Genomic DNA, 12,337 nt, shown 5'->3' on the forward strand with positions numbered 1-12,337 from the left:
TCAACTGTATTAGTTACATCCTCAAAGAATTCCAATAGATTCATCTAGCATGATTTTCCTTTTGTAAATCCATACTGACTTTGTCTGATTATACCACTGCCTTCCAAATGCTGAGTTATGAAATCCTTGATAATGGACTCTAGCAACTTCTCCAGTACCGACGTTAGGTTCACTGTTCTGTAGTTCCCAGAGACTTATAAAATTCTAACAGGACTTGACAGGATAGATGAAAGAAGGATATTCCCGATGGTGGGGGTGTCCAGAACCAGCGGTCACAGTCTGAGGATACAGGGTAGACTGTTTAGGATGGAGACGAGGAGATATTTCTTCACCCAAAGAGTGGTGAGCCTGCAGAATTCATTATCACAGGAAGGAGCTGATGCCAAAGCATTGAATATATTCAAGAGGTGGCTAAATATAGCACTTGGGGTGAATGGGATCAAAGGTTATGGGGAGAAAGCAGGATTAGGCTATTGAGTTGGATGATCAGCCTGATAAATGAGGAAGTAGGTTTAAAGGGCCGAATGGCCTCCTCCTGTTCCTATCTTCTATGTTTCTATGTTTTCCCTCATGTTTACCTCCCTTTTTGAATAGTGGGCTTACATTAGCTACTCTCCAGTCTGTAGGAACCAATCCAGAGTCCAAAGAATTTTGAAAAAAAACACCAATGGACCTATTATTTCCAGGGCCACTTCCTTAAGTACTCTGTAATGAAGATTGTCAAGACCTGAAGATTTAGCCATCTTGTTTCTCTCAGAACTTCTGCTTGGATACTATTAGGGGGAATAGCCTCTCAGGGGAAAACAGTAACTGCCTAATTCATGACACCATGGTTGGTGCTGCTGCACAGGAGAGGAGGAGAAAGTGTGGAAATGCAATAGTTGTAGGGGATTCAATTATAAGGGGAATAGATAGGCATTTCTGTGTCCGCAAACAAGATTCCAGGATGGTATATTCCCTCCATGGTGCTAGGATCAAGGATGTCTCAGAGTGGCTACAGGACATTCTGAAGGGGGAGGGTGAACAGCCAATGGTTGTGGTACACATCAGTCCCAAAACATAGGGAAAAAAAGGATGATGTCCTAAAAGCTGAATATAGGGAGTTAGGAAGTAAATTGAAAAGTTGGACATCAAAAGGTAGTGATTTCAGGATTACTACCAGTGCCACGAGCTGGTCGGAGTAGAAATACCAGGATATATCAGCTGAATATGTGGATGGAAAGATAGTGCAAGGAGGAGGGTTTCAGATTCCTGGGACATTAGGACTGGTTCTGGGGGAGGTGGGGCCAGTACAAATTGCATGGGTTATACCTGGGCAGGACCACAACTGATGTCCTTGGGTGAGTATTTGCTTTTGTGGTTAGGGAGGGTTCAAACTAGAATGGCAGGGGGATGGGAACCTAAGCAAGGTGACAAGGGAAAGAGAAACAAGGACAGTAATAAAAGTAAGAGCCGTAAAATGCAAAAACGGTAGAGAGGATAATCAAGGGTGAGAGGCAAGTAGGACCACAGTACAAAGAAAAGTTAGGATGATTCAGAATGACAAAAAGGCAAGCCTAAATGCTTTGTATCTTAATGCATGAAGCATTCGGAATAAGGTAGACAAACTGACGGCACAAATCGAAGTATAGCCGTTTTGGAGACATAGTTAAAAAGAGATCAAAATTGGGAACTAAATATCTAGGGATATTTGACCTTTCAGAAAGATGGAAAGGAAGGAAATGGTGGTGGGATACCACTGTTAAGAGATGAAATTAGATCAGTTCTGAAAGACAATCTAGGCTTGAATGATGTAGAGTCCATTTGGATGGTAAAAAATGGCAAGGGAAAGAAGACATTGGTAGGAGTAGTGCCTTGACTGCCAAAGAGTAGCCACACTGTAGGAAAGGATATAAATCAGCAAATAATAGGAACATGAAAAAGAACAGGGTAATAATTATGGGTGACTTTAATCTTTATGTTATTGGTTAATCAAGTTGGAAAGGATGGCCACAAATCAATAGAGCACATTCAGGATAATTTCCTGGTGCAATATGCTATGGAGCCAACCAGGGGACAGGTTATCTTGGATCTATTAATAGGTTATGAGGCAGGTTTATTAAATGACCTTAGAATAAAAGATCCCCAAGGAAGTAGTGATCATAACATGATAGAATTTAATATTCAGTTCGAGAGTGAGAAACTTGGGTCTGAAGCAACTGGATTGAACTTGAATAAAGGGAATTACAATGAAATGAGGATAGAGTTAGGTAAAGTGGACTGAGCAGATAGACTATCAGATAAAATAGCAAGCAAGCAATGGCAGACATTTAAAGAGATAATTCATGACACTCAGCAAGAATATACCATCATAAGAGAGGGAACAAACAACCATGGCTAACCAAGGAAGTTAAGGAGAATATTAAGTTGAAAGAAAAAGCATATAAAGGAGGCAGAAGTCAGTGATAGCCCCGAAGACTGGGATAAATTCAGAATCCAGCAAAAGAGGACAAAATGTTAATAAAGAGAGAAAAAATAAACCATGAGGGCAAACTAGTGAGGCATATAAAAATTGACAATAAAAGCTTCTTTAAATATATAAAAAGAAAGAGAGAGAAGAGGTCAAAGTGAACATATGCTCGTTAGAAAATGAATCTGGAGAGATAGTTATGGGGAATAAGGAAATGACAGAGAAGTTAAACAGATGGGTGGCACGGTGGCGCAGTGGTTAGCATTGTTGCCTCTCAGCACCAGGGACCCGAGTTCGATTTTGGCTTCAGTCACTGTGCGGAATCTGCACATTCTCCCCGTGTCTGTGTGGGTTTGTTCCGCGTGCTCCGGTTTCCTCCCACAGTCCAACATACATGCTGGTTAGGTGCATTGGCCATGCTAAATTCTCACTCAGTGTGCCCGAACAGGCGCTGGAGTATGGCAAATAGGGGATTTTCACAGTAACTTCATTGCAGTGTTAATGTAAGCCTACTTGTGACAATAATAAATAATTAATATTTTGCATCAGTCTTTACAGTAGAAGATACTTCGAACATCCCATTAATACTAAAGAATATGGGGAAGGAATTAAATACCATCACTAGAGAAGTAGTATTAGACAAACTAATGGGGCGAAAGGCAGATAAGTCTCCTGGCCCTGATGGCTTGCATCTTAAGATCCTAAATGAAGTAGCTACAGAGATACTGGATGCATTGGTTGTAATTTTCCAAAAGTCCTTGGAATCTGGAGAAGTACCAAAGAATTGGAAAACTTCCAATGTGACACCCCTATTAAAAAAGGGAGGAAGGCAAAAAGCAGGTAACTACAGGCCAATTAGCCCAACAACTATTGTTGGAAAAATGTTGGAATCAATTATTAAAGAAGGAATAGTAGCACATTTAGAAAATTATAATCTAATCAAACAGAGTCAGCATGGATACATCTAGCCATGTAAGGGGGGACCAGTCGATGTGATATTTTTGGACTTTCAGAAAGCGTTTGACAAAGTCCCGCACAAGAGATTATCGTGCAAGATTAAAGCGCATGGGATTGGGGGAAGTGTACTGAGATGGATAGAAAACTGGTTGGCAGAGAGGAAACAAAGAGTAGGAATTAATAGGTGCCTTTCAAATTGGCAGGCAGTAACTAGTGAGGTGCCACAGGGATCGGTGCTGGGACCCCAGCTATACACAATATATATTAATGATTTGAATGAGGGAACAAAATGTAACATCTCAAAGTTTGCAGATGATACCAAGTTGGGTGGGAGGGTGAATGAGGATGCAGAGATCCTTCAGAATGATCTGGACAGGTTGGGTGAGTGGGCAAATCAATGGCAAATACAGTATAATTTGGATAAATGTGAGGTTTTTACTTTGGAAGCAAAAACAAGCAGGTAGATTACTACCTGAATGGCTGTAAATTGGGAGAGGGGAGCATGCAGCGGGACCTGGGTGTCCTGTGCACCAGTCACTGAAGGTAAGCATACAGGTGCAGCAGGCGGTAAAGAAGGCAAATGGAATGTTGGCCTTCATTGGGAGAGGTTTTGAGTACAAGAGCAGGGATGTGTTGTTGCAATTATGAGGTGGAGATGCCGGCGTTGGACTGGGGTAAACACAGTAAGAAGTTTAACAACACCAGGTTAAAGTCCAACAGGTTTATTTGGTAGCAAATGCCACTAGCTTTTGGAGCGCTGCCCCTTCATCAGGTGGAGTGGAGAAATGCTCACAAACAGGGCATACAGAGACACAAACTCAATTTACAGAATAATGATTGGAATGCAGTCTTTACAGATAATCAAGTCTTAAAGGTTCAAACAATGTGAGTGGAGAGAGCATTAAGCACAGGTTAAAGAGATGTGTTTTGTCTCCAGACAGGACAGCCAGTGAGATTCTGCAAGTCCAGGCTATCTGTGGGGGTTACAGATAGTGTGACATGAACCGAAGATCCCAGTTGAGGCCGTCCTCATGTGTGCGGAACTTGGCTATCAGTTTCTGCTCAGCGACTCTGCACTGTCGTGTGTCATGAAGGCCGCCTTGGAGAACGTTTGCGCGAAGATCAGAGGCCGAATGCCCGTGACCGCTGAAGTGCTCCCCAACAGGAAGAGAACAGTCTTGCCTGGTGATTGGTGAGCAGAAACTGATAGCCAAGTTCCGCACACATGAGGACGGCCTCAACCAGGATCTTGGATTCATGCCACACTATCTGTAACCCCCACAGCTTGCTTGGACTTGCAGAATCTCACTGGCTGTCCTGTCTGGAGACAATACACATCTCTTTGACCTGTGCTTAATGCTCTCTCCACTCACATTGTTTGTACCTTTAAGACTTGATTATCTGTAAAGACTGCATTCCAATCATTATTCTGTAAATTGAGTTTGTGTCTCTGTATGCCCTTTTTGTGACCATTTCTCCACTCCACCTGATGAAGGGACAGCGCTCCAAAAGCTAGTGGCATTTGCTACCAAATAAACCTGTTGGACTTTAACCTAGCGTTGTTGCAATTATACAGAGCCTTGGTGAGGCTACACCTAGAGTACTGAGTGCAGTTTTGGTTTCCCTTTCTGAGGAAGGATGTTCTTGCTCTCGAGGGAGTGCAGTGAAGATTTACCAGGCTGATTCCGGGGATGGCGGGACTGATGTATGAGGAGAGATTGACTAAGTTAGGATTGTTTTCACTGGAGTTCAGACAAATGAGGGGGAATCTCATAGAGACTTATAAAATTCTAACAGGTCTGGACAGGATAGATTCAGGGAGGATATTCCCGATGGTGGGGTGTCCGGAAGCAGGGGTCACAGTCTGAGGATTCAGGGTAGACCATTTAGAACGGAGGTGAGGAGACATTTCTTCACCCAAAGAATAGTGAGCCTGTGGAATTCATTATCACAGGAAGTAGTTGATGCCAAAACATTGAATGCATTCAAGATGCAACAGCATATAGCACTTGGGGCGAATCGGATCAAAGGTTATGGGGAGAAAGTAGGATTAGGCTATTGAGTTGGATGATCAGCCATGATCATAATGAATGGCGGAGCAGGCTCGAAGGGCCAAATGGCCTCGTCCTGCTCCTATCTTCCATGTTTCTATACCAGTCAGAGGCTTTTTCCCAGGGCTGAAATGGTTGCCACAAGAGGACACAGGTTTAAGGTGCTGGGGAGTAGGTACAGAGGAGATGTCAGGGGTAAGTTTTTCACTCAGAGGGTGGTGGGTGCGTGGAATGGGCTGCCAGCAACGGTGGTGGAGGCAAATTCGATAGGGTCTTTTAAAAGACTTTTAGATAAGTACATGGAACTTAGTAAAATAGAGGGTTATAGGTAAGCCTAGTAATCGCTAAGGTAGGGACATGTTCGGCACAACTTTGTGGGCTGAAGGGCCTGTATTGTGCTGTAGTTTTTCTATGTTTCTATGTCTATCTACAGTTGTGCTGCAAAACTGACAGCACTTTCCAAACCTGGGACTTCTAACACCTAGAAGGACAAGTGTAGCAGGTTCAGGGGAACACCACTCAGATCCAATTCACGAACTATCCAGGCTTGGAAATATACAACCATTTCTTCACTGTCCCTGGATCAAAATCTTGGAACTCTCTATCTAGTAATGCTGTGGATGCATCTGTACCACAGGAACTGCGCAAGTGGCTCACCATCACCTTCACAAGGGCAATTAAGGATGAGCAACAAATGCCAGCCTTGCCAACAATGCCTACATCCAACGAATGAATTTCAAAAAATGCATCTCTTCATTGTTATGTTTTCTTATCCCAGATTCATCCTGGTTGATCCAAGCCTTTCTAACAAACATTAAGGATGGAATTTTCCAACCACGTTCGTCCCAAAACCAGAAAATCCCACCCGAGGTCAACAGACTTTTGCATCTTCCACCCCCTGCCCATTACGATTCCCATGGCGGGCAGGATGGGAAAATCCCCCCTAAAGCAGTAAACTGCAATCTTAAATGTGGCCTTGTATAAGTTTATAAATACCTCTTTATTCTTATTTTTTGTATCCCTATCTAAAAAAAAATTCTATTGGTCTTTTTAGTGACTTGATTTATCTGTATTTGCAACACATCATGAAGAAAGTTCAAACGTGCACAGTTTTGCATAGGTTCTGTGTTGGTCATAGCAAATAACAGCCATTTTCTGAAATCTTTCCAAAAATGAGGAATATACAGTTCATACACAATGTTCCATTTTTGTACCCAATTATGCAGCCTGAATTTTCCAGCCGCTCCCACTTGTGGAATCTTCCAGCTCCACCAAAGTCAACCGACATTTGTGTAGCTCGCCGCATCTGCCACAGGGGAACCCGCCACAGCAGGGCCGGAATAATAAATGCAATGGCAGGAACAATTTTAACCCCTAGCTCTTTGCTAAGATGAAATAATTCCTCGTATAAGCAAACCTCTTTTTCTTTAAATTGCAATGTTCAGATCACAGTGGAAGATTCAGAATGAGACATAACAGATTTAGCTGTGGCATTAGAAAGTTACTGTACTGTATTTAAAAAGGCAGCTTACCTGAACTTGGCATCATCCCATGATGCTTTGATTAGTAAACTCAAAGGAAACTCAGATCACAAACTCTCATAATGCTGCTCTGTGTTAATGTGCACTGAAGCATCACTTTCATCAGAGCTGCTTATTTAGACTCTTGTAATAAGATGATGAATGATTGTATCGTACAGTTGAAAGTCTTGGGGCACTTGGTCCTCATCGTCCTCTTCAATTCAATCATATTCCTTCTCTTGTGTTACGTTGTATTTGTAAAAAGTAAGGATAGAAGCCTGTAATAAATGAGCACAATTCCTTTGCAATGTAGGAGAGAGATGTGACTGAAAGATTCTGACTGTGTACAATGCTTCAGGGGGAAGTCAGGACGACAGAAGAGGTCAATTAGCTGCTATTGGCAAGGTGCCACCAACCTCGCCGTCTCCCACATCAAGGATATCGTGCCTCCCCACAACAATGCCTGACCTGGCCCACAGAAGAGGGGGAGCCTCTACTGACCTGAGTTTGCTGCCCATTGGGCATAGATGAGGTGAAGTAAGAGATATGGGGGTGTGAGGCTGTTAAATTGAAGACTTAGTGGTTCTCAATACAGCACTCGTGTGTTAGAGGAGCCGAACAACCATGAGGTATGAAAAGGGATGAGCAGCAGGTTAGCATCCTTTTTGTGGTTATAACTGCCCTTGGAGCTCCAAAATAGTAACTGAAATATGCAGCCACATTTGTGGGGTAAAGCACGTCAGATGGCATCTTGTTGCATCCACAAGTGCACAAATGCAATGAACTTCCAGCTGAGGTATGCCGGACGGCCAAATCATAATATCAATGGGCAATTCTATATCAGTTAGAGAGATCATTGACTACTTATATGTTAGTTGCTAGTTGACTCAATTCAAGAAGTGTTTGATGCTTTCTCTAGTTATTTCAAATTCAAGCAGACATCCAGAGTTCCTGTCTTACCTCCTTGCCTATCAGTTCTTGCTGATTCACACAGGCTGCAGAGAAGTTTCCTCCTCTTTTAGCTCCTTGTAGCAGTTAGCATCTGTCAACAATCAATTCTGGCATCAATCAATATGCGAATGAGCATACACAGAAAGCTTCCATATATTTCCCTCCAGAGACTTCTGGGCAGATGTAATGCCGAAGGGAAATTCATTGGGGCTGAATCAGCTGTATCGTCAAAACTTTGCCATAAGTGCCAGTTACAGTGGCAGAGAAAGAAGAGCTTCAAGAAAGTTCCCATCCTCTTTCTGAAAGGTGTAACAACACTGTAACTTGCAATGAGTGCCATAACTTTCACAAAAACATTTTTTGAGATATGGGTGGCCATTTCTTTTGATGAATGGTTGATTGTATAACTGAGATCGTTAAGATGACATTGGATGTAGGCCAGAACATGAAAAAGTGATAGATTTCAGATTAATTCCCGAAAGGACTTCAGTGAATCAAGTGGGTTTTTCCAATGAAGATGTTTAGAACCTAGCATGTGCTCACTTTCTTGGCTGCTGTAAACACTGGCAAAGCCTTGCCTCAATCACCTATCCAAAAGCAGTACTAGAATCAGTTGTGGGTGTTTTTCAAAGATTCATTCATAGGATGCGGGCGCCATGGGTGGGCCAGCACTTATTGCCCATACTAATTGCCCTCCACTGAGTGGAGTGCATTTAAGGGTGGATCTGGAGTCACATGTAGGCTAGACCAGGTAAAGATAACAGCTTTCCTTCACTAAAGGACATTAATAAACCAGATACGTTTTTATTACGATCAACAAGGATTTCATGCATTCCAGATTTCTACTGAATTCAAATTTCATCAGCTGTGGTGGGATTCGAACCCAAGTCTCCAGAGTATTACCCTGGGTCTCTTGGTTACTAGTCCCACAACAATACCATTACGCCATCACCTCCCCAGATATGATGTAATGATTGACAACTAAAGAGCTATATGTAGTGGAAGGCAAAGTATGCTCTTTTTTTGAGGTACGCAGGCAATTTGTTTAACTGACCAGCCCCTTTAAATATTTTTGCACAGCCACAACATAAAGGGAACAACTTGTGCACAGCCCAGGTTGCTATGTGGCTTGAAAGGAATGTTGGTGAGAGAGGTATAAAACTCTGGGGGAGGAAAGGCGCACAAGGTAAAGTCAGTTTCAACAGCAAAGTTCTTTGTTAGTACAGAAATCTTGTTTTCTTGTAAGTGCTGCCAGTTCTCTAGCTATAGATCCTTTCCCATTAATGCTGCTTTTTTCCATTCTTAGTTTTCCACCCACTGTGGTTGACAGGGCTTTCGACTGCGTCCGACCCATACCCCGGGTCACTGCTCTCACCCCCTCCTTCAGGACTCAGGATGGAGTGCCCCTTTTCCTCACATTTCACCCCACCAGCCTCTGCATTCAAAGGATCATCCTCCGCCATTTCTGCCAACTCCAGCCATGTTGCCACCACTCAACACATCCTCCCCTCACTCCCCCTGTCAGCATTCTGCAGGGACCGTTCCCTCTGGGACACGCTGGTCCACCCCTCCATCACACCCAACACCTCACCCCTGCCCAAGGCACCTTCCCATGCAATCGTAGAAGGCGCAATACCTGCCCCTTTACCTCCTCGCCGCTCACCATTCCAAATCCTAAACACTCCTTTCAGGTGAAGAAGTGCTTCACATGCACCTCCTTCAATCTGGTCTATTGCATTTGCTGCTCCCAATGCAGTCTACTCTACATTGGAGAGACCAAACGCAGACTGGGTGACCGCTTTGCTGACCACCTTTGGTCCGTCTGCAAACTGGACCCAGATCTTCCTGTCGCTTGCCACTTCAACACACCACCCTGCTCTCCTGTCCACATGTCTGTCCTTGGCCTGCTGCAATGTTCTAGCGAACCCCAACGCAAACCGGAGGAACAGCACCTCATCTTCCGATTGGGCACTTTACAGCCTACTGGACTGAACAGTGAGTTCAAAATCTTCAGAGCATGAACTCTCCCCTCCACCTTCACCCCATTTCCATTTATTTTATTTCATTCTGTTTCTTCTTTTCATCTCATTCATCCATTTTTATCATCCTTCTTTCTCACTTCCATTTTTCCACTTCTCCATTCCCGCCTCCCCCCCCCCCCCCCCCCCCACACCCTTCAGGGCAACTGCCTTAACCATCTGTAACTTTGTTCTGCCATTCACACATTCTGATCACTTAATGGACACTCTTAGCATCTCTCTCAGTCTTCTTTATCCTCATTTGCATTCCCTTTGTCCTATTACAGCCCCCACCACCCACATAGTATAAATCTTTTCTGATTTTCTTTACTGTTAGCCCTGATGAAGGATCATCCAGACTCAAAACGTTGGCTCTATTCTCTCTCCACAGATGCTGTCAGACATGCTGAGATTTTCCAGCATTTTCTGTGTTTGTTTCATGCTTCATCAATTGGTTTGGGATTGAAACTTATAAACAGCGGGCTCCCACAATTATCAGTGCAATAAGAGCAGATAATCTCTTCCTGTAATGTTGATTGATATATACGAGCATACATAAAATTTTAGGAGAAAGAGTAGGCCACTTGACATCTTGAGCCTGCTCTGATGGATAAATATTGAGGTGGAGATGCCGGCGTTGGACAGGGGTAAACACAGTAAGAGTTTTAACAACACCAGGTTAAAGTCCAACAGGCTACCAAATAAACCTGTTGGACTTTAACCTGGTGTTGTTAAAACTCTTACTGGGATAAATATTGGCCAGAACAATGGGACAACTCTCCTGCACTTAAATAGCACCAGGGTTTAACTTCATCCAAAAGACAACAGCTCCAGCAGTGCAGTAAACCTCAGGACTGCTCTAGAGTATTGACCTTAATTTTTGGGCTCAAGTCCAGTAGCAGAACTTGAATCTATGATCTTCTGGTTCAGACTTGAGATTGCTAATGACTCAGCCTCTGCTGACACATGTTCGCTGGAAACCTCTGACCTCACGTGCGGCTGGGATTCTCCAGTTCTGCTGCAGTGAATGGAGTTTTGGCTGAGCGCCAAATTCTACATTCTTGCTGGCAGTCAGGATGGGGAACAAGATCGGAGAATCCAGCCCTTTATATTTAAAACTATCAAATATTTGAATTATGGGACTTCTACACAGAGTGATCAAATAAGGCAAACATTATTATTATAGTTTTAATTTAACTTTCACATAATTGATACAGTAACCATATTTTTGCACAGAATAATGCTGTGCAAAATATAATCGGGGATAAAAAACCTTCAGACATTTATGTGATCATCGTCATAATACTTTGAATGCTAAATGCAGTCATTTATTTTTTGTGATAACATTTTGACAGATTGACAAAGAGCAGTACGATAAAATTCTCAGTTTAATTGAGAGTGGGAAGAAGGAAGGAGCCAAGCTGGAATGTGGAGGTTTGCCATGGGGAGATAAAGGCTTCTTCATACAGCCAACAGTTTTCTCAGAGGTTACAGATGAAATGCGCATAGCCAAGGAAGAGGTAAAGTAGCTTTGCACAAGCCAGATTCTAATGCAGTTGTGCATTTCAGAAGCAAACTCTTAAATAATTCATCAGAAAAGGGAAGGTCGTAATTATTTCGTTTCATGGAAGAAGTATTCTCTTTCATAAGCCATTAGTTCTGGCACTGCAGCCTCAGTTAAAATGCTGGCCTTGACTGGTGTTTGATTCCAATATACCCTTAATGGGCAAACTTCCCCAACTGTCTGACAGGTTGATAAAAGGCAGAATTTCGTTATGATGGAGTGCTCAGTGTTAGGGAGGAGAGACTGGCACTGTCCTATCTCATAACAGAAGTACACATGCTGGTACTAGTCCCAGAATACCACTTAAAGCAGCCATAACATAACTGCAGACCCGATCATTCAGGATGATTTTTTAAAAATAGCTAACTTAAAAATAGAACCGTTGTAAGAAAAATTGGATTTTTTTAAAAAGTAAGTTACACTATCTCCAAATTGGATTATGTTTTTAATCTTCAATACAAATACATGTTGTACTTACATGATATTAAAAACATTCTGATTAAACTATACACTAATTAATCCTGGTTGTTCTTCAAATAATACCTGCCATTGGGCTAGCAATGTCATTGCCAATATTTACAGAGCCATCTACAATAATTGTTAACAAAAAACTCCAGAATTATCTTGATTTAATTTGTATTTACCTTGCCATAACAAGCAATTTTACAACATTGCTGATTATTTTCCCTTGATTTTCAATTATTGATTCTTTGTATATGACTCCATGGGCATCAATAGGGTTCCATACTTTTTCAGGTCATAATTCCACAAAGTGTAGACTTTAACAGTACATGTTGGCAGGCAATTTGACCATGAGACCTTGGTAT

General features: G+C 42.5%; 1 protein-coding gene across 4 annotated transcripts in view; it reads left to right on the forward strand.

Moving 5' to 3' along the window:
• Positions 1–12,337, forward strand: part of LOC144494934 (aldehyde dehydrogenase 1A1-like) — a 134,901-nt gene that overhangs the window by 118,508 nt on the left and 4,056 nt on the right. For all 4 annotated transcript variants that reach the window (XM_078214554.1, XM_078214557.1, XM_078214556.1 and 1 more), the window contains exon 11: positions 11,302–11,466. In XM_078214554.1, the coding sequence (XP_078070680.1) occupies positions 11,302–11,466 (165 nt within the window). The remainder of the gene's footprint in view (positions 1–11,301; positions 11,467–12,337) is intronic.

This window comes from Mustelus asterias, chromosome 6, assembly GCF_964213995.1.
Source record: "Mustelus asterias chromosome 6, sMusAst1.hap1.1, whole genome shotgun sequence".
Lineage (NCBI taxonomy): Eukaryota > Metazoa > Chordata > Chondrichthyes > Carcharhiniformes > Triakidae > Mustelus > Mustelus asterias.